Source organism: Nelumbo nucifera, chromosome 4 (assembly GCF_055504915.1).
Source record: "Nelumbo nucifera cultivar China Antique chromosome 4, China Antique-T2T, whole genome shotgun sequence".
Classification (NCBI taxonomy): domain Eukaryota; kingdom Viridiplantae; phylum Streptophyta; class Magnoliopsida; order Proteales; family Nelumbonaceae; genus Nelumbo; species Nelumbo nucifera.
This window is the reverse complement of record NC_142652.1, coordinates 30,981,819-31,004,202: the sequence shown is the minus strand read 5'-3', so window position 1 is coordinate 31,004,202 and position 22,384 is coordinate 30,981,819. Positions and strand designations below refer to the sequence as shown.

General features: G+C 41.6%; 1 protein-coding gene across 1 annotated transcript; it reads left to right on the top strand.

The window, feature by feature from the left end:
* Window positions 1-19,694: 19,694 nt before the first annotated feature.
* Window positions 19,695-22,135, top strand: LOC104587788 (multicopper oxidase LPR1 homolog 1-like). Its single transcript, XM_019196061.2, has 3 exons — window positions 19,695-19,931; window positions 20,198-21,658; window positions 21,802-22,135. The coding sequence occupies exons 1-3, from the start codon at window positions 19,695-19,697 to the stop codon at window positions 21,853-21,855; spliced, it is 1,752 nt and encodes a 583-aa protein (XP_019051606.1). The 3' UTR covers window positions 21,856-22,135.
* The last annotated feature ends 249 nt before the right edge of the window (window positions 22,136-22,384 follow it).

Below are 22,384 nucleotides of genomic sequence, written 5' to 3'. Positions count from 1 at the left end.
GACTCCCCTCTGCATGAGGTGATCTTTCCTTTGTAGGCAATGGGAGCTGAGGGACCTGCGAGAACTGAATCAGAGGACCCGGGGGTGTTTACCCGGCGGGGACTCTCCGATACCTAAGTTAGCATTCTGATTATAGAGAGCTTGGAGAGAAATGAGAAAGCTAGAGAGCAGGGGTTACCATCCTTTTTCCATCCTCCCCCCTGTCTTTGGGGGTCGGAGCCCTTATATAGTGGTGTCCTATCAAATCAGGCGTAACAGCCTCTGTCAAGTCAGGCGTAACCGCCTCTGTCTCTCTATCGCAACCGTTACTGTCAGAGCTGAGGTGGCGGGTGCAGGCGGCTACTACAGAGTACGGCTCTGCCAATCAAGAGACAACTCTTAGGACTGGCAGGCATGGTGCCGCCAAGTCAGAGACGTGGGCGCAGGTCCCCGGATCTGTTAGGTACAGTCGTTAGGCAGATCTTCTTGCGATACGCCGAGCTGCCTGTAAGTGCCGAGCTGCCCCTAAGTGGCAAGCTCTTCGTAAGACGCCAGACTACCTGTGGAGTGGCCAACTACCTGTGGCGAGCTGCCTATGCCGAGCTACCTGTAAGTGCCGAGCTGCCCCTAAGCGGCAAGCTCTTCGTAAGATGCCAGGCTGACTGCGGAGTGGCCAGCTGCCTATGTCGAGCTGCCCAGTCAAGAGGCTGCACTTGGTTTGCGTGAGGTGCCAGGTGTCAATTTCACTGGAGGGCCAAATCCGCCCTTATCAATATATATATTAAATTCATATATATATATATATATATTGAAGGGCTGCCATTTGGCAAAAGGGGAGACCACCCCTACCTATCCCTTTAATAGATATATAAGATACCGTGCTTCAAAAAGTAATTAACTTGATCCAGATCAGCTACTAATTAATTAAAATGGATATTGATCATTTGGTGTCATTGACATCGTGCAAATTCCATTTTTGCCGCAACCTAAATAACGCGTTTGCCTCAATCCATTCTGATCACATATAATTATAGATAGTCTATACCCTCTTTATGCGCGGTGAATGTTTAGACAAAAGGGTATAAAATGTTCAATGAAAATTCTAGAAAGAAGAGGCATTTACTCTTTTATAGATAGTATAGATATGGACCCCTGATGAGGGGTAATTTGGTCTTCTCAATCATATAGCGACAAGTGGCCTTCAGACGATACCTCGGTGTTGAGTCAGCAAAACAGCTCAGGAAATTAGCTTGAAGCACCTTGCCTAGGCCGACCTCCACCTCGGCAAGATTGAACCGGTAGACCTTGTAAGATTAAGGCGACCTGTCCTAGGAGCCGGTCAAGCTGTAGAGATTCAAGACGACCTTCGAGGAAGAGCTCGCTAACCACCCCAAGCAGTGCACCCCCAAAAGCGCTGATGTCTCGGCTGTTAGAACGGCCTATTGTATTGCATGCCTCAACCTTACTCAGGCAGACTGTAACCTCCGCGGGGATCTTGCAACTGACGCATTAGCGTGCCAGATAAAATGGAAACAGCTCCGCGAGGAGTTCAGGCCCGTTACCAAGGGGACTCTGAGCATTGAGGGAGCATACTTCAGACTCTTCTCTTTGCAGCATACATCCACTCGGTCATACTTCAGCTTGACCCCATACAACTCAGCCCAGCCAAGTAGACGTCCAAGTCAGAGTCCGAGTCACCAGACATGAGGGAGCTTCCAGATTGCGCGACATCAGACCCCAGGTGTACAATCCCTAGCATGTTCACCATTACTAACGTGGTAGGTTGGCTATGCTTGTTTGTAATACAAATCTGAACTATATGCCATCTGTTTGTTTCTAATTAACTATGACGTGGTAGGTTGGCTAGCATGTTATCTGATATGCAAAGATGTTCTATGATATCCAAAAAATATTCTGATCAATTTAGAATCATAAACTTGATAGCCAATCAAGTGTTATTTATCAAAATTCGTGCATGGGTTTTGATTGGTCAAAATCTTTCAATACCATATCTTTCTTACATTGTAGATTTTCCCAAGATTTAAAGATATATTGAGTTTTTTTTTTAAATTGATTTAAAGGTACCATGAGTTTTAAAAAAGACTTAAAAATACCTCATGACTCTTTTGTCCTTTATTTTCTTTCACATTTTCAATATCTACCATAAAAATTTCAAATTCATGTAATGGTGGGTTCTCTACCTTTCTCTCTCTCATATATCAACAGTTGAGGATATAAAACGATTGACAAAGGGAAGGGAGTTCTTGCCAAATAAGTGTGAATGCAAATATGTAGAGTGTAAAATGGTCAATATAAATTGCAATGTTGGGTTAGTTTTAAACCGACAAATTTATCTTCTTATCAAATAAACTTTTAGGTTGCATTTGGAAACAATGCAAATATGTAGAGTGTAAAACAATTCATATAAATTGCAAAATTGGGTTAGTTTTGCATTGACAAATTACCTTCTTACCAAATGGACTTTTAGGTGTAATGGATGCAAACATGAATTCAAATAAACCATATGCATTTTTTTATCAAAAGTCCACTTGAATGCAAATTTACTTCTTTTTTATTAATGTAGTTTTACATCTTATTATCAATGTAAATATGTATTGATCTGACATTTGTCAATGCATAAATGTAATGTTGCCAAACACAGGCAAAAGTGACTTGCCACCGAGTTCTTGAAAAATGCACAAAAATACATTATTGCTGAAGAGGCCAAGGCCAATGAGCCCCTCCATGAATTTGAGGCCAATCCCAACCGAGGGGCCTCCAAGAAATAGAAGAAGGAAAGAGACAGCCATGGCTACGACCACAAAAACAAAGATAATGACAAGAAGTCGTCGATCGTTTCCTTCAATAAGTACACTCCACTAAACTCCACCCGAACGCATATACTTATGCAAGTAGGGAAGGGGGAGTACTTGAAGTGGTCAGCCATGTTGAAGAGGAATCCCAAGATGTCGTGGCACCGGCCACGACACCATGGGATGCTCTGAACTCTATGATGAGTTGGATTCCTCATCTATCGCGGGTACCTGAAAGATTATGTTGGGGGCAACGTTGCCACCTTGCCTTTTCAACAATGACTTACTGGGCCCTAGGCTCATCACCCTCTAGTCGGAGTAATTGATGTCATCGTTGAGGGCTTGTCCACGGGTAGAGCATCGACCTCGACTCGGAAGGCATATGCTAGACAGTTCAATATCCAAAGCCCAACACCTCAAAAACTGAGGCCGGAAGACACCATCACCTTCACTAATGATGACTTGCACAGGGCCTCACAGTCCCATAACGACGCATTAGTAATATATGTCACCAGTTTCAACTACGTGGTAAAGAGAGTTCTCGTAGACAGCGGCTCCTCAGCCAACATCTTATTCTACGACACCTATGAGAAGATGTAGTTGACATCGGATCAGCTCCAACCTACAGACATGACACTAGTCGGATTCTCTGAGGCAGTCACCAAGCGCAAAGGGAAGAGAACCCTACCCGTCACTGTAGGGACAGAGCCTCGGCAAATCACCAAAAAGATCGAGCTCTTAGTCATGAAGAAAGACTCCTCATATAATGCAATCATATTGTGGCTGACCCTTGATGCACTCAAGGCGGCCATCTCATCCTACCACCTCATCATGAATTTCCCCCCTGAGCATGGCATTGGAATAGTTAGGGGAAACCAACAAGTTGCTAGGCAGTGCTATGCCACAATAGTAGGGAGCAAGAACTGAAAAACCTTACTGCATACTTGCTGCTCGAAGACATCTACAACCACATTGTCAGCCAGGCCCCAGAGGAGATGATAAGACTCAGCCCTCCTACATACATTTTCGTTAAAGCTTCCTTTTTCCTTTGCACTTTACAAGACTTTGGCCTCCAACGGGGGAGGACTCGAATGGGTAGGGTCAAGCACCCCTCTCCGAGATCCAATAGGTGGGGCCCACATGGGGTTCCGTTCAAGTATGATCATGAACAAATAGTAACACACTAACAAGCCAAACAATACGAGAATAAACTAACATGAGAACTAACTATTAGCTAAACAAATAACTAAGAGTAAACATTGATGACCTAAACCACGATAAGATCAATCACTAACTAGACAAATAGCAGAACGAATTAAGATCATTATCAAACATAGCAAAAATGGTGATCAACTGATTAGAATGAATAGACGAACTGAGATCCAAAGTCTTAGGGCTTTTTATTCACAGTGAGATCAATTCCAAAGTAGATGCAAACGGACAATGTGAAGCGATCATTATATGGAACAACCATTTATGCATAATTAAAAAGAGAACACAAGAAAATCATGGCCCGACTGAGTCGATACTGAGAACTTACAAGAGCCGGTTTGGGAAACCAGCTTTGTCGGTTCCTTCTCTTCCAAATTCCAAGCGCAGCAAAGAAAACAAAAAACTACAAACTAACTATAATGTGAAGTATAACCGGACTTACTTGAAGATATATCGGCCAGAACGTTGATGCTGTAACAAGGGGATTGGATCACTTCAGGAGGAGATTGAATTCGATGATGTTGAATGGTTGAATGGTTGTGTATTTACAAAGAAAAAAAAAAAAAAAAAAGAAGAAGAAGAAAAAAAAGAAACGATTCTAAGGAGATTTTGTATTGGATAAATCAGTCTTGCCATGTCGCCTTCGTGCTGAAGTTGGAGTCGGTAATGATGGAGATGTTACCAATGTCGAATCATTGTTGGACGAATTTGGGGTTCTACCTCTGGCAATAGGGAACCGGGGAATGCCAAGCTCGTGCCAGCGGAGATTTCAGTGAGAATGAAGGCCTCACTTGGATTCGGTAACATAAGCTATTGTATGCGAGAAATGACCACTGTCGCGTTTCACCGGGAATAACGAATAGGTGAGGAGTCTGTGGAGAACAGGGTCGCCGCAAAATGTTGAATTGGTGGTTGGACATGGAAAAATGGAGTGAAAAAAAAAAAAAAAACAGGGAAAGAGGAGAATGATAGAGAAGAGATTGTGCAGAAGAGGGAGATGGGAGATAAAACGCCACCTGGTTCAGATCCGCCACTACAACTTGCAGCAGCGGTGTCGAAATGGAAAGGAGAGAGGGAAGACGAAGGGACGAGAATGAGCAGAAGAAAAGGAAGAAGGGAAGAAGAGAGAGAAAGAGAGAAAGAGAAAGATAGTGGGAGAGGGAGGCTAGAGATAGGTTGGTTGAGGCCGCCGCTTGTACGGGTTTTTTTTCTGTTTTTTTGAAGGTGCTTCTACGGCTTCGGTTTGAATGAAATCGAGAGTGTATTATTCGGAATCAAAAACTTTAGGTTTAATTTATAGGTAGGTGGAAGGGCATTTCCGTAATTTTGGGGAAGTATAGGGGCATTTGGAAAAAGGGTCAAATCGGGTCTAAGGGGTCAAACTGGGGTCTTGGTTCAATGATGGGTGGTTCCGAATAAAAAAAATTGGTGGGTTGAGATGGGTCTCACCACAGAGTGGGTTAGTGTGTGAGGGTCAGTGAAATTGACCATAATGGAATCTTTTTAGATAAAAGGGTAAATGAGGATATTTTTAGTTGAAAGTTTACAAGGTAGGATTTTTGGAAATTCTGAGTTGATTGGTGGGGTCAAATTGCCCAACTGGGGGTAGGATTAGACAAATCTGGAAAGGGCTCGATTCGATTAATTTGGGGCGTGAAAATAGAATATATGTGATCGAAGGGCAAACAATGTCTGTTTTGGATGAAATTTCACAAGATAGGATTTTTTTGGTACTCTGAGGTGATTACTAAGGTTAGATTGAGCCAACTAGGTCCAAATTGGGCAAATTTGTAATCTAGTCAATCTGGGACCATGAAATGGAATGTTGGTGTGGTTGATGGGTAAGCATAGGTATTTTGGGCTTAGATTTCACAGGTAAGTATTTGGGGGTGTCTGAGATCTGAAGATGTGGTCTGATTAGTCTTAGAAGGTTAAGATCATAGGAATTTGGATCAACAAGATGTTTCAAAATAAAATCATGGTATGATAGAAGGATAAGTGGGAGAATCTGGGGGTGAAATTTTATGAGCAGGTGTTATGGTATGTATGGATTCTAAAGGTGTGGTCTGATCGATTCTGATGTGTCAAGATCAAAGTAATCTAGGTTTTGAGTGTTTAGGGTAATAAGAGAGGTCGAAATGGAATCTTCGCTTGATGAACGGGTAAATGGAGGAATCTTGATATGAAATTTTAAGGATATGTATTTTTGGTTGGCTGGGGTTTAGGGCCCCCGACTACTGAGAGCCCCTAGTAACACCCTCGGCTTGGCGGTCCCTCACCGCCTGTCTCTTCCTCCTCGAAGCTTAAGGGCATTTAACAGGTCTCTTGGGCATATGTGCCCTCCTCATCTCAGCCTCGGTAGGGGCCTTCGCCCGAGGCAATTCCTTTGGGGCAGACCCCTTCGATGGCCCCTCACTTGGGCCCCTCTCGGTGGACTTTGCCATTTGCATGAGGCGTTCCTCAATGCCACTGTCCATCTCTACAACACACAAAGAAACGAGTTAGAACAAGGGCAAAGTATAGCAGGAAGACGATGTAGATAGCCGACAACAAGAATGCCCATACCGAGGTGAGCGGGGCTGAGACCAGCCCACACCAAGGATTCCTCTGCTACCAAGGGATCGGCCCGAATCGTTCCCGCCAACCAAATCTGGGCCATCACGGTTGACTCCTCGTCATTATTATACAGCCTTATATTCTCGTCCATAGTATCTAGCCTCTCCAAGTCAAATCTAATGGACCATCCCTCCGGATAGGATACGAAAATATATTTCTTCTTCTAATTATGGACGGACGATGGGTTTTCCACTAGCCTACCCCGTCGGCCTTGGAAGTACCACAAGTCGGATACAGTTGGACGCTTCCTCAAGGTGAACAAACCTCAGAAGATGTTCATGGTAATGTACGTTCCTCGGAAATGGGCCATCACTAGCACGACTATAATGGTCCTAATTGCATTCGAAGCTAATTGACTGAGGGAGATGTTATAATAATTAAGGATCTCTGGAATGAGCAGGGGAATAGGGAATCGGAGGCCGAAGTGGAGGTAGTGCTCGTGCACACACACCTCCCATTCAGCTGGCTGCCATGGCTTGTTGTCGACGCTGGCGACTCTAACCTTATTGCCCCAGGAATATGGTACATCTCGGTAAGAGCCTTCACTTGCTCCATCTTGAGCTCACTGACTAGGACAGAGTGCAGATAACGCATCAATGTCACACCTCGGCCTCGGATAGCTCCTCAGGAGTAGGGCCCTCTGCTTCCTCTGGCTCCACCACTTCAGGATGCGCTAAGGCATTCCACGTGGCATCACTCCTCAGCCTCGTAAAGCCGATATTTTCATTAGGAGATTCCCTGCCCCACTAGTCACACTTGGCACCTCCAAGGACCGCCCTCTCCCTTAGTAGCTGGACTCTAAGCGCCCGAGGGGGGCTCTCGGATTCATAGCCAATACTCGCAATGTTGGACGAGGTGGAAGGACTGTTCTTATTTGTGGCCCGTGGGCGGCCTGTGCAAAGTGCAGGTTATGTCGTGCTGGCCCACAAGCTGTCACGGGCCGTGTCGTCCTCCATGGTGAAAAATTTGGGGGTCGGCCTAGCATGGTCCACAGCCCAGGCCCGGGCCCGAGCTGGCCTGTGGGCCGAGCCTTGGGTCAGGTCGGGCTATGCATTGGGTCAAAGCTTTTTATTTAAAAAAATTTACAAAACTTAAAATTTTATTTTTATATGAATTTCGTGTACAAAATTGCTTATATATGCAATAATTAAATAAATTAGTATAATAAAATTAAAAAAATATTTATTTTATTAAATATATTATGTACTATATATTATTATACAATTATAATTTATATAATATTATATAACTATATATAAAATATATATGAGTCGTGTTGGGCCAGGCTGCGGGTTGGACCATGCCAGCCTGTGAACCTAAATATAGAAAAGAAATATATGTAAATGAAAACTGATTTGGATGTGTATTTTCTAATTGTATTCCAGCTAGTCCGAAACTCTTGTAATTGTTTTTTTAGGGTGATGGTAGGTCGAGTCCTCCTGTGCAGAAATGTTCCCCCTGAACCCCATTAAGGAAAATCAATTTTAGACCGGTTTAAAGGCCTACTTGACCTGAACCTGGATTTGAAGTTTGAACTGGGTTCTAATAAATCTTGTTAATTTAGTAAAAAAAAACAAATAAAAATATAATAATCCATTGATCAGATATATCTAAAGAGAATCTTTCTCTACCAAAGATAAAAATGAAAATATGTTAAATTTATTCATTTATTTTAGAAATTATATATTAAAAATATTACTTTTATTGATATTAGGGCCCAAAAGTTGCCCTTATCAGCAATAATCCCTTCATTCTTTGAGGAAATTCTACCTACAATACTGTTGCCATATATCTTTACTTTTGGAAAAGCACTTTTATATTAAAGCACTCTTACAAAAGCACTTTTGCAAAAGTACTTTTGTAAAAGCACTTTTACAAAAGTACTTTCACAAAAGCACATTTATAGAAGCACTTTTGCGAATGTACTTTTATAAAAACACTTTTGCTAAAGCACTTTTATAAAATCACTTTTACAAAAGCACTTTTGTGGGCATTTTTTACGAAAGCAATTTTATAGAATTACTTTTATGAAAGCACTTTTATAAAAGTACTTTTTACGAAAATACATTTGTGAAAGCACTTTTAGAAAAGTACTTTTATGAAAACACTTTTATAAAAGGATTTCTATGAAAGTAATTTTACAAAAGCACTTTATGGAAGTACTTTTACGAAAGCTCTTTTATAGAAGCACTTTTGTGAAGCACTTTTACAAAAGCACTTTTAGGAAAATACTTTTATAAAAGAACATTTACAAAAGTACTTTTACAAAACATCTATGCCAATTGGTTAACATTGACTATTGGAGACCTAGGCTAGGGTTTGCGAATACTAGCGCAATTTTTTCTTTTTTTTTTTGAAGAATGAAAATGAGCAACATAAGACATTTGTCAGTCTGAAAAGAAATCATTTTTAGGAAAAAAAGTGTTTGGTTCATAACAATATTTTCTCATTTTGCCTATTTTTATCCATTCTTGCCCATTTTAAAATTTCATCTTGATTAAAAATGAGAAAGAATGAGAATTGAACCAAGCATGGCCTAAATTAACTAAGCCAAGTCCCTAGATATACATAGGCAACGTTTAGTATGGTTTGTTAAGGAACTAAGGTCCCATTTGTTTTCACTTTTTGAATCTGATTTATTTCACTTATATTTCTTCATATCTTTCATGGAACAAATGGATCCTTATGTAACCAAAAACGACAAGCATGCAATGCTTAATTAACTCATTCTTCCTAATGTTCTTACCCAATGTTTTCAAAACCGACATGGACCAGAAAAATTGGGAATCAAACACTTGACTAGTTCCGTTTCAACCCAAAACCACTTTTTTGGCTAAAAACTGTTAATTTGGTCAGCAAATAGTTAACTTGGGTGGTCAAACCGTCAACCTGAATAACGGTTTTTTGCTTTTTTTAATTTTATTATTATTTTTTATTTTTTTGTTAGAATAGGCCATTCATTCTGTTTGAAGGATCGAACCATTCAACCTAGGAACCGGACCAGAATGGTTCCATGTTTGGTTCAGTTTTAAAACCTTGTTCCTAACTTCATAGAGGAGATGAATACCTGATCCATCTTAGCTGCATTTTATGTAATTGGGCTGGGCTAAATCCAAACCCAATCCCTCGGAGCTCGAGTATTTTCAACTATAATATTTTCCTATGTTAAAATATTGAAGCTTTATTTTTTTTTGGGTAAAAGACTTGAACCTCTCATTTTTTTTTTTTGTATTGGACTTAATTAAGCCTCCCCCCTCTAAGATCCATAAACCGTTTTCTCTAATAGTAGATGATGGAGTGCGATCCAGAAGCTCCTAGCTAGGGAACTACTAGGACGTACTCGTGTGGTGAGCTGGATCAATCTACAAAACAATGCTCAAAAGGACCAGGGTGGAAGACCTGGTGAGGTTGCTCCGATGTTTAAGTCAGTATACTGTGTGTTTGCGAACTAAGTAAGAATGCTAGAGAGCTTGAATGTGAGTAATCGCACATACTCGCCTTTCTCTTGTGTCATTGGGGTTGGTGCCTTTATATAGGCATTGATTGGTTTGGGTCTCATGCATCGTGATGGAGCGCAATTTGGAAGCTCCTAGCTGGGGAACTACCTGGACGTACTCGCGTGGTGAGCTGGATCAATCTACGCAACAATGCTCAGAGGGACCGGGGTGGAAGACCCGGTGAGGTTTCTCCGATGCTTAAGTCAGTATATTGTGTGTTTGCGAGGTAAGTAAGAATGCTAGAGAGCATGAATGTGAGTAATCACACATACTCACCTCTCTCTTCTGTCATTGGGGTTGGTGCCTTTATATAAGCATTGTTTGGTTTGGGCCTCATGCACCGCATCTGAGATTTCCGAGAGGTCATGCCTAATCGGTCTGAGATCCTCGAAGGTAACCGCCATGCACGTTGACCATCCTCCGGAACATTCGATACGTGGGCCAACTTCTAAGAAACTTGGGAGTGTCGGGATATGCATGTCGAATTTGTTAGTGAGCACATCTCGTAGGTTACCGCCTAGTCCCTAGTTAGGTCGGCAAGACCTCGAGGGATGTTGCTCCTCGCGTCGAGGTCACTTCGGTCGGTGACGATGTGCTACAGGATAACCTTGGACAAGGTGCTATAAGCCCACCTAAGTTGTGGTCGAGGTCGCTAGGTCGACATAAAGGCAGGTCGCCAGGTCGATGTGAAGGCAGGTCGCCAAGTCGGGGTAAAGACGAGCCACAATCTGGGACTCCAAATCATCACTTAGGTGGTGTCTAGGTGTCATCTAGCTATTCTGAGATGCCATGTGTCACAATGTCATTGGAGGGCCAAATCCGCCCTCATCAATTGCCCCCCACTCCCGAGCTGAAAGTTGCTCGACAAAGGGAGTAGATCGCTCCTTTTGGTCTGGAATGACTGATTCGATAAGCTCGTAGTCGTAAGCGTCGATCCAATTTGCTTCTCAAGTCGGAAGAGTCCAAGTGTTTGAAGCCTTATGTAGGACCTCGTCATCTTGATTATCAGGGCACGAGAGCAAATTCATCTGCTTGAGGATAGGTGGAGCAGGTACCCCGAGGACATCTACCTTATTTGGGATGTGACCATTAAGGAGTTCTACAGTCCAACTAAGTACCTCAAGAGCGAAGCTCATCATGTCGTCCTCAAGAAGGGGTGCTATGTGGTTGTTTTATCAGGTCACTCCACCTAGGTAGACTTCGACGTGGTGTTTCTCAAGCTGGTTCTCAAAAGAGTCGCCTGCGAGTTCGATGCGGAGCTAGGAACCAAGGTGGAGGTCAACCGTGATGAGATCGGCCAAGTTTGCGTCTGTCATGATGCTGAAAGCGAATTAGTCTTTCCTTTGTTTTTCTTTCTTGTGCCGAATTAATCTTCCTTCCATCATTTCTTTTTGTCTCTTTCTTTTTCACCAAAAAATTTTTTAAGTGTAGATTCACTCGAGGTGCCGAACTGTTGGGCTGGGCATAGTTAGGAATAATCTGAGGTTGATGTAAGTCGAGGGGCGAACATTGTAGGGAATGTATCCGACATGTTTGCACACCGATGAACGTGAACTGCTTTTTTATTTCGCCCATGCCGGAGAGGCGACTAGGGTTTAGGTTACCCTATTGAAGCAACTAGGGTTTAGGTTGCCCATGCCGAAGTGACTAGGTCTAGTGTGGTGCCAAGTTCTTCTGTCAGCTTGCCACCATAACCCTTAGGCCTAGGGAGTGACTCGTAGTCCACTCTCCTTATTCTTGACTTTGCCCATCCCGAAGGGGCGATTGGGTCTCAGGTTGTGTCGAGGTCTTTATCAGCTCGGCACCTTAGCTCTTAGGCTCTGGGAGCGAATTCGTAGTCCACTCTCCTTAATATTATTTGGCCGATGTGCAGCCTAACCTTTCTGCCTACGTGGGTGGTCATTCTGTAGTAGCTTCTCATATGGCTGCTTCTACGTCATCTTGTGGGATTATCTTCCTGGGTGAGTGCTTGCAAGACCATGACGTACATGTTCTGCCCCCCCCTGCGAGGGCATAATGTTGTTGTCAGTGTGAGTCGGCAATTCAGGGCCACGGCTGCATTGCATCAGCCTCGTAATGACACTGGTCGTCCACTCCTACAAGAAGCCATAGGGAGCTCAACTTGCGGGAGCAGCTCTACTAACTGTAGATTGTCGACTTGCTCAAGAGCCTTGAGGGGCTCGATCCGCAAGGGCATTCACATAGTTCATAGGCCGCTAACTCCCGCGGGAGCCGCGAAGGGTTCAATTTGTAGGGGAGACCTCGCGAAGAGGACTGATGAGGCTTATCTGTGCTAAAATAAAGTCGGCAGAGCTGCTTAGTCTGTTGGCCATCAACTTCTTGCGGGAACCATGGGTGGCTCGACCTACGGGGACAGCCTTACTCCGAGGTGCTTGTCGCCAGACTGCTGGTTGTTAAGGTCATTCTTCTGCTACCTATTCTGCATCGACATGAATACGTTGAGCTGCTCTCATGCTCACATCAGGAAAATCATGCTTCATCTCCTGGAACTGTCGCGCTTCGATCCGGCGGGAACTGCTGATGGCTCTATCGGGGGGAGAGGGTCGTTCACATGTGGTAGCAAAGTGCCTCTGAGTTCATAAAAAATGGAAATTAGAAAGTGAGAACTTTAATTTCTAAAAGGTGAGATCTTAGTTTTCTAGAAGATAATGACTTAGCTTTTTAGAGGTGAGAACTTAGCTTCTTGTAGCGTTTCCCACAGACGACGCCAATTGATGGAACGCGATCTGGAAGCTCCTAGCTGGGGAACTACCTGGACGTACTGGTGTGGTGAGCTGGATCAATCTACAGAACAATACTCAAAAGGACCGGGGTGGAAGACCCGGTGAGGTCGCTTCGATGCTTAAGTCAGTATATTGTGTGTTTTGCGAGCTAAGTAAGAATGCTAGAGAGCTTGAATGTGAGTAATCGCTCATACTTGCCTCTCTCTTGTGCCATTGGGGTTGGTGTCTTTATATTGGCACTGTTTGGTTTGGGCCTCATGCACCGCATTCGAGATTTCTGAGAGGTCGTGCCTAATCGGTCTGAGATCCTCGGAGGTAACTGCCATGCACGTTGACCATCCTCTGGAACATTCGATATGTGGGCCAACTTCTGAGAAACTTGGAAGCGTCGGGATATGCATGCCGAATTTGTCGGTGAGCACATCTCACAGGTCACCGCTTGGTCCCTAGTTAGGTCGGCAAGCCCTCGAGGGATGTCACTCTTCGCATCGAGGTCACTTCGGCCAGTGACGATGTGCTACAGGATAACCCTGGACGAGGTGCTGCAAGCCGACCTATGTTGTGGTCGAGGTCGCTAGGTCGGCGTGAAGGCAAGTCGCCAGGTCAGGGTAAAGACGAGCCACGATCTGAGACACCAAATCATCACTTAGGTGGTATGTAGGTGTCACCTAACTATTCTGAGATTCCATGTGTCATAATATCATTGGAGGGCCAAATCTACCTGTATTAAATTTGGGATTTAATGCGTCTAATTAATTTAGAGAAAAAAAACCACCACCTTCAACATTGGAATGGTGAAAACTTGACCGACTGTTATATTACTGCTGGGTTTCTTTAACGAAAGATAATGGATTCATTATCATTTCTTTTATAAGGAACTCATACGGAGAAATCAGAATCTGTTTTGATTTTTCTTTGCGCTCTTGGATTCATATTATAAGGAAATGATATGGAGAAATCAGAATTTATTGGGTTTTCTACAAAAAAAAAAAAAAAAAAAAAAAACAGTTCTTTATCAACAGGGAAATTAGAATATGTTCTGGTTTTAATTACATTTTGATTGTTTTTGTAAATTTGCCAATTAACTGCACATCCATCTTCATTTTTTTAATAAATTTCAACTCCCTTTTAAGTAGAAAGAAGAAAAAGGTGAGAAAACTCGTAAAATCTCTAATAAACAGTCATTTTATGGAAACTAAGCTCTGAGTGATAGAATGAGTCGGATATTTTACAATATAGCGCTAAATAGTGTTCCTATCAGCTATCGCATTTGCATTTAGATCCAACACTATGTTTCTTCCACTGTTTGCTGTCCCTCCTCTCTTTCGCCTTCATCTCTTTAAAATAATTTTACGGCATTGTGTATTTGTCGGAGAATAGTGAAGCTTCACTCTCCATCACTGTTTGCTTCCCTCCTCCATTATTATATATTCTTTGCTCTGGTTCAACTTGTATTCCTGCTGCCTTATCTTATTTGATTCCATTTTCCTTTTTTATTTTTTCTTCCATTGTTCGCAGAGAGTTAATCAGCCTGGTCATCAATGATGGCAATTGACATCTTTGGTATAACATAAGTATGTTGAATGAGTACTTGATAAATGTTTTGATAATTGTCAAAAATGATTTTTAATCTTTTTTAAAGGTGGGCTGAGCGCATTTAAAGGGACAGGAGTCAAAAAAAATTTTCAAGTGCTCGTTGAACATGCTTACAATGTTGTGCCTATCTCACCAAACTGAAAGGAAAGGAGAGGTTTTTGTCCACATCACACATAAGTCAAAAAAATTTTCAAGTGCTAACAGAAATGAATGGAGAACCAACGAATGGGAAGCTTTTGTCAGTGTTTTCAAAACCGGACAGAAAAAACTGAAAATCGGACCGTTTTACGTAAAACTGCTTTTTAGGATGACCCGAGCGGTTGAACCGTCAAACTGTAAAAACCTTAGTTTTTGTCCACTAAAATCACTGATACAGGAGGACTTGGTCCAATTTAGAAAGGAGATGTTTGAGTATTGAAATGAAACTTTAGGGGACGTTTAAGTCTTTTACCTTTTTCTTTGTACGAAAGCTATTGAGGTTTTAGTTAACAATAAGCGAAAATGAGTTAGTGTAGCCCCTAAAATGAGTTAGTGTAGCCCCTACGATTTTTTATTTAGGAAACAAATGCTCTATCTACTGAACTACAAGCGCTTTACAATTAAATTTTGATTTAACATGCCACAAAAATGGACCAGAACGGTCCATACTAGTCCAACTTTGCCTTGAGCTCCTTTATTTGCTTTCATGCAAATGACAGTGAAAAAAAGTTGTTTGCAAAGTAAAAGTGAAGAAAATGAAACTAACAAAAAATTCAACATGAAAAAACTTTCCATCTTGTTCCCTTTGAAAGAAACAGAGTGCAGATCTAGTATGTGATGTATCTGTAATTTATAAATACAATAAATTTGCATATAAAAAAGGGTTTCTAGCAAACCCTACTATTTTAGCCAATGCAGAGAAAAATGATGAGGTGTAACCGTGTATGACACATCTAACTTATGGGCAATGTAGGGGATTAAATTATTAATTTGTTGTTGGGACCAATATGGATATGCATCTCATTCATGGGCATCAGGCCCAACACACTGATTTTTTTTTTTTTTTTATTCCCTCTTCCTCCAATCCCTTTGCGGGATCCAGCCCACTATTCAAGAGATGAATTTCAAAGGCCGCATCATCACATTATCTTCAAGATCCAAGATGGTGATTAAAAGACTTGAAAATAGATCAAAATAATCAGAGAACATCTTTAGAATTGGGCTATTTCTAGAACCAAAGATTGAAACTTCGCAGTGTATATTGGAGGATATTGACTGATACATATCGTATCAGTGACCCATTAATAAGCGGCCAAAGATAGATGCCGATATGTCACATCGATATGTAGAACCTTGTCTACGAACATGCATTACCATATATAATATCACATAACTTAATATACTTGAGAAATTGCTTTTTTAAGTTTAAGTGGTTTAACGGATTCCTCTTTGTTATCTAGGCTGTGTTTGGTTTGAAGGAAAAAACAGGAAAAGAAAGGGAAATATAGAAAAATCTTTACAAATCTGTATAAGTTTCTCTACCTTTCCCTTCCTTTCCTTACTTTTTCCTTCAAACCAAATATAGCCTTATTTTTCTTCTCGAATTAGTTATTTTAGTAGGTTATGGTGGTCAAGAACTAAGTTTTTACTCTCTATCCTCTTTACTTGTGTATTATTACATGGATTATGGGCTAGAGCACCTGACAGATAAGAAAGAGAGGAACTTTTCTCGGCAGCTTTCAAGCAAAGTAACAAAAAGTACGGTTGAAGCTTTCCTTTCTTGTCTTCTAATTACGGAGCAGCCGACCTTAACATAAGGTTCTCTGTATTGGTTGTGTTTAGGGGTGGATTTGAGCTACGCTGAGTGAATATCTAGCTATTTGAGTTCATCTTGTTACTTAACTATCAGGCTCGCTTTGAGCTAGAGAGCTGAGTTCGAGTTTGGCTTGAGTCAAAAGCGTATAAATTCTAACTCGTTTCAACTAAAAGTTTGATTAGGCTCGCAAGTCTCACAGGCCAAATTTTATTAGGCTTGAACTCGATTTGGTTAGCAAACAAGACTATACATTATGCTTGAGTTCGGCACGAAGCTCGGTTTAGACCGAGCCAAACTTTTCACAAGCGGAACTTGGCTGCCTCTGTTTGTAGGTCTCCCTTAACTGCTGAGGTGACACCCTATGTACCCTATGTAAAAGCTCGATTAGGCTTGTGAGCCTCAGGAGCTAAGCTTTACTAGGCTTGAGCTCAGCTTGACTAGCAAAGGAACTTATATATTAGGCTTGAGTTCAGCTCAAACCTTAGTTTGTTGTTTTCCCTAGGTTTGTTGTTTTCCCTGGACCTAGTTAGAAACCATTCAGACCGTTGACCTAGTTCAAATAGTGGAATTATTTAAACAGTCACCTAACCAAGCCTCATATTCGAATTTGAATCCTAATATATTTGAATCATATTTGGATTTAATTGAATTCGTTTTTATTTTTTTAAAATACAAAAAATATTAAAATGTTAATTACATTTTAACTTCTATATATAATAAATTAATGTAAATTTGATCCAATTATTAATCAGATATAAATTATAAAATCCAAAACTGACCCAATTTCATGAACACATCATCTGAATCCGAGATAATCGGATCGGGCCTCCAATTTTTGGGTATCATTGACCAATCTGGATTTCCTACTAACTTCCCTATACTCCCCTGTATACTAACCCAATAAAATGATTCCACTTGTCCCTTAGTCCTATCTAGTGTAACGATCGACCAACGCCTTAATCCCTCCATTAGATACTCTTTTAAAGTAAAACCTATTTTTATGCATTAATTAAATATTTCTAAAAATAAAAGAGGAATGTAGAAAGAGTATCTTGTGGAGGGATGTAAAAAATACGTACAGCATGCAGGCTTGACTTTCCAGAATCTAGAGCTTAACGTGGTTTGAAGGAAATGCCATGATCCACGCATCCGTCCAATTCAACCGTCATTTGCCCGGACAGTTGGATCATTTGGCCTGGGAATTAATCATCAGGCAACCGGTTTTGATTCATCTTTAATCCGGTCCTTGGTGAAAAATTATCAATTTGGCCAGCGTTCCGCTGGTCCAGGCGGTCAAACCATCAATCCATTTGACCCATCAATGGTTTTGGCTGGTTTTCATTTTAAATATGTATTTTATTTTATTTTATTTTTTATGTTGGAATGGGAAGTTCGTTCAAACTGTTGACCCAGAAATGAGTGGCTAAAATGGTTATGATTCCAGATCGGATCGAGTTGGACTGTGAATTAAATGTTTTATAAAAATAAAAAAATATATATATATATATAAATTATTTTTTATTTAATATATAAAAAATAATTATTATTATATATAAAAATTAAAATTTTATGTCTATACATATATGTATGTATGTATATTTATATATGTAAAAGCTCAATTAAGTTCATAAACCTCGTGAACTGAGTTTTATTAGGCTCAAGTTAGATTCAATCAGCAATCAAGTCTATATATTAAGCTTAAATTTATCCCAAAACTTAATTTAAACTGAATCCAGCCGAACTCGAACAGCTCATGAAAAACTCAACATGTGACCAATGGTGGACATCACAATTCACGTCTGAAAACTCAAATTGATTTAGTTGACGGAAGCATCACAATTCACAAATCATATAATAATCGCAGTACCGAGATCTATAAATCGTACAACGTTCATGTGAAAACTGGATCAAACTTCACCGAGTGAAGGGACAACTACAACCACCAAACCGCCCATTTAAGCGAGAATTAAAATGAAAAAAAAAAAAGAGAGAAAATTTTGATTGTAATCAATACCTTATTGCCAATTAGCGTAATTCCACGTTTAATTGTCCTCTCTTTGCTGGGAAACTCAGGATTGATTTATGTGTTTGACTTAACATTGCCACACATTAATTAAACTATAAGCAATCACATTATCTTGCTGTGATTCTCACCGGTCATCAAGGACTAAAGTCTGATACAACGAGGAGCCCAGAGGGTGACATATATCCTTCATCACCATCAGACAGTTGTATAGATTTCCGGTTAAGGTGACTTGAAAAATGAGACACGTTCATCTGTGGGTCCAAGATCTTCATCTGGACACGTGTCAATCAAGGGAAGACACCTTCACATCTCTTGTATAAGAGGTAGTCCTCATCATTGTAGCGCTACTTCTAATTAAGATTTATCAAAACATTATTATACAATATATAATTTCAACTTGACCACATTATAATTACTTTGCCAGATGACTTGGATCACATGGCGTTTGGGTTGTTTATTCTAGTTATTGCTGGATGCAAGGAAGCACATGTTGCCAATTGGTGGAGTCTAAGTCATCCCTCCCCTATTTATAGGGTGACTTTGGACGTCCAATTCATCATCAAGCTTGTGCCCTCCACACTCCCCTCATCCTTAATTTCCATACTTGTGTCTGTCTCTTTAAGCTCAGGTGTGCTAAGCATTCCTTCATCTCTCTTATGTTCGCATTGTCATATCATCATATGGGGTTTTTCATCATCATCTAAGTCTTATAGCAATTATATGGGATTGGATACATGAATCTTGTTTAGTCATTCATTATTTTCTTATGTTCAATATCATATTCATGGTTAAACCATGGACATTTTAATCTGTTCATACAAGTCGGACCCTTTTCTTTATCTGCTTCCAGCCCTTCTAGCCCTTTCAGCATACATCAAATCTTCTTATGGGTGGTATAGATGGTTCTATGCACATTAAGAAACCATGTTAGTATACTTTCTCTCATTGTATCACCTATTAAATGAACCCACTAGTCCACATCTAAATCAACCCATTATTTCCCATTATATATGGGGGTGACAAGTCAAAACTGTTATAGCTAAATGCTTTGTCATAGTAAGCAACTCACCTTCGAAACCTTGATCATTGATTAATTTGTCTTAAGATTAGCTCTGCCATCAGCAAAACCATCACCATCAATATCTACGTGACTGCATCCATCCTCAATTCATCTATCATTGGTGACTAGTTCTGTAGTAGATGACCATGTATTTGTAGAATTGCCTTGGATAAATATCTTCTTGATCAGATCACATCTCCGGTTGCTTCCTGTCTCACGGGCAGAAAGGGATAGACGCTAAACTTAATGTAGTGTTCAGTACTTGGTTGTTTATCAATTGATGATTACATACTGACCACATTTCCAAAACGAGTTGTTGCAGATAAGTCGCTAGCTATCTAGCCAGAAGAGAAAAGATGATGGCTAAGTTCTTGTTACTTATCATGTCGTCGCTACTGATCGTCTCGTTTTGTAGCGGCGCCAACTCACCACCTCCGCCTCCTGTAACTGATGCGACCCTAATTCAAGTGGCCGGTTCTCTGCAAATGTTTGTCGATCCACTCCCACAGATGCCCACCATCTATGGATACAACAATTCATCTGGCACGCCTCAGCCCACCAGCATCACCATCGGCATGTACCAGAAACAATGGGTACGTACAACTTCTTCATTCCGCTATATTTGCCACTATTTTACGAGCTCGGAGAGTTGCTAACACCTAGTCAGTTCCAAACTGGAACAATCGGCGAATTCCCTGCAACAAATTTCATGGCAATATCATTTGCCATGCTTAACCCGGGTTTTATGCTTTTTCCGGCGACTCAAAATCTTCATTGACGTGCTTTACGTGCACGTAGCATGTAAATGTTGGCTTGTGATAAACTTACTCACGTAGAGGAACCGCTTCTTTTAATGCAGAAATTCCATCGTGATTTACCTCCAACGACTGTATTCGCTTATGGGACGTCAGCAGCTGACGCAACTGTACCCGGTCCCACAATTGAAGCTCTGAAAGGGGTCCCAGTTTCCGTGACGTGGCAAAATTTCCTCCCTCAAAACCACATACTTCCCTGGGATCCTACCATCCCCACCGCTATCCCTATGAGCGGTGGGGTCCCAACGGTTGTCCACCTTCACGGTGGGGTCCATGATCCAACAAATGACGGAAGCGCCTTTGCCTGGTTTACCGCCAATTTCTCCGAGATTGGTCCGGCCTGGACCAAACCTACCTACACCTACCCCAACGTCCAGCATGCCGGGAACATGTGGTACCACGACCATGCACTGGGGTTGACACGTGAAAACCTCCTTGCAGGTCTCATCGGTGCTTACATCGTCCGTGAACCGGCCGTGGAACTTCCCTTGGACCTCCCATTCGGAGCGGAGTTCGACCGAAGATTTATGATCTTCGACCGGAGCTTCAACACGGATGGTTCCCTTTACATCAACAACACAGGCATCATCCCGTCGGTTCACCCACAGTGGCAACCGGAGTACTTCGGCCACGCCATCATCGTCAACGGGAAGGCCTGGCCATTCATGAACGTCCAGAGACGCAAGTACAGGTTCAGGATGACCAACGCTGCAAATGCGCGTTACTTCCACCTCTCGCTGAGCAACGGCGTCTACTTCACCCAAATAGGAGCCGACGCCTCCTACCTCCCCGCACCCCTTCAGCTTCAGACTATCCTCTTAGGCCCCGCCGAGACAGCCGATGTCATCATCGACTTCTCAACTGCCACCGCCACCGAGATTCTAATGAACAACGACGCTCCCTACCCTTACCCCAACGGAGATCCAGTGGATAACCTCAACTCAAAGGTCATGAAGTTCGTCATCGCGACCGGAAACCCTTCTGTACCGGACATCTCCACCATCCCGACGAGTCTAGTGAGCTACCAGGGCTCCACGACAGATCCCATAGCTACGACAAGATACCTTGCGCTGTACGAGTACACAGACCCTTCAGGGTCACCCACACACCTTTATATAAATGGAAAAAGAGTTGAGGATCCCGTAACAGAGACACCGAAATCCGGCACTACAGAGATATGGGAGGTGATCAACCTGACGGGCGATAACCACCCACTGCACATACACTTGGCTACGTATCAAGCAACCAGGGTACAGCCACTCACAAATGTGGACCAATTCACCAGCTGCATGACACAACAGTACGATGCCCTCGCCTGCAACGTAACGTCCTACCTCTCCGGCCAGGTGCTTGACATACCGGCAAACGAGAAGACATGGAAGACGACCGTGAAGTTGGCCCCCGGAACTATGACAACGGTGGTCGTCAAATTTAACCTGGTGGAGACCAATTCTCCATATCCATTCGACCCTACCTTGGCACCAGGATATGCATACCATTGTCACGTAAGTTCTCACTCATTAATCCTTCAAGTAACTGTCACATCAGTTCATTCATGGCCATTTTAAGCTTGATTAATATCTGACTTGATTCTAAATTTCTAATCCTGGGTTGGTTGTATTAAATTCCATTTTTCATTTATATCCAGATTCTGGACCACGAAGACAATGCAATGATCCGTCCATTGGTGGTGTTACCATGATTAATTTGATGGATGTCAAAGAGAGCAGAAAAGAAAAGAAGAAGAATAAAAGAAAAGAAACTCGCTGATCATTGTGCTTATCGTTGTAGTCCTCTGCGTTGATTTGTTGCTGAAATGTGGTGATCCATCGATAATAAATATTTTGTGTGTAGAATTTGATTAATTAATTAATTAATGTAGGTGGTGAAATAAGTACTGCATATGATATGGCAGGGGTTAGTTTTAATTTAGTCCTAAGCTTAAGTTTGCTGTCAACAATTGTACTCGTAATATTGGATAATATATTTTGGCAATCGGAATTGCAAAATTGCATGTGGCTGTAATAAGAACGAGGACAACGTCAAATCGGATTAAAAATACTACTAGCGGATGGGGGCTCTCCTTCGGAGGGATTGGAATTGAATTGTAATATCTTTACTTGAAGATTAAAAAAGATAATGGTTTTTTAATAAAAAACTTGTAATTGTAAGTAATTAAATCTTGAAACTCGTGTAAAGATTTAAAAGAAATTATCATCTGTTCTTTTTTA

Bases quoted from the DNA above. Each gene is read 5' to 3' on its own strand.
- LOC104587788 (XM_019196061.2), top strand. From the start codon at position 19,695: ATGATGGCTAAGTTCTTGTTACTTATCATGTCGTCGCTACTGATCGTC. The intron at 19,932-20,197 runs GTACGTACAACT...CTTTTAATGCAG, and splicing joins GCATGTACCAGAAACAATGG to AAATTCCATCGTGATTTACC. The intron at 21,659-21,801 runs GTAAGTTCTCAC...ATTTATATCCAG, and splicing joins GATATGCATACCATTGTCAC to ATTCTGGACCACGAAGACAA.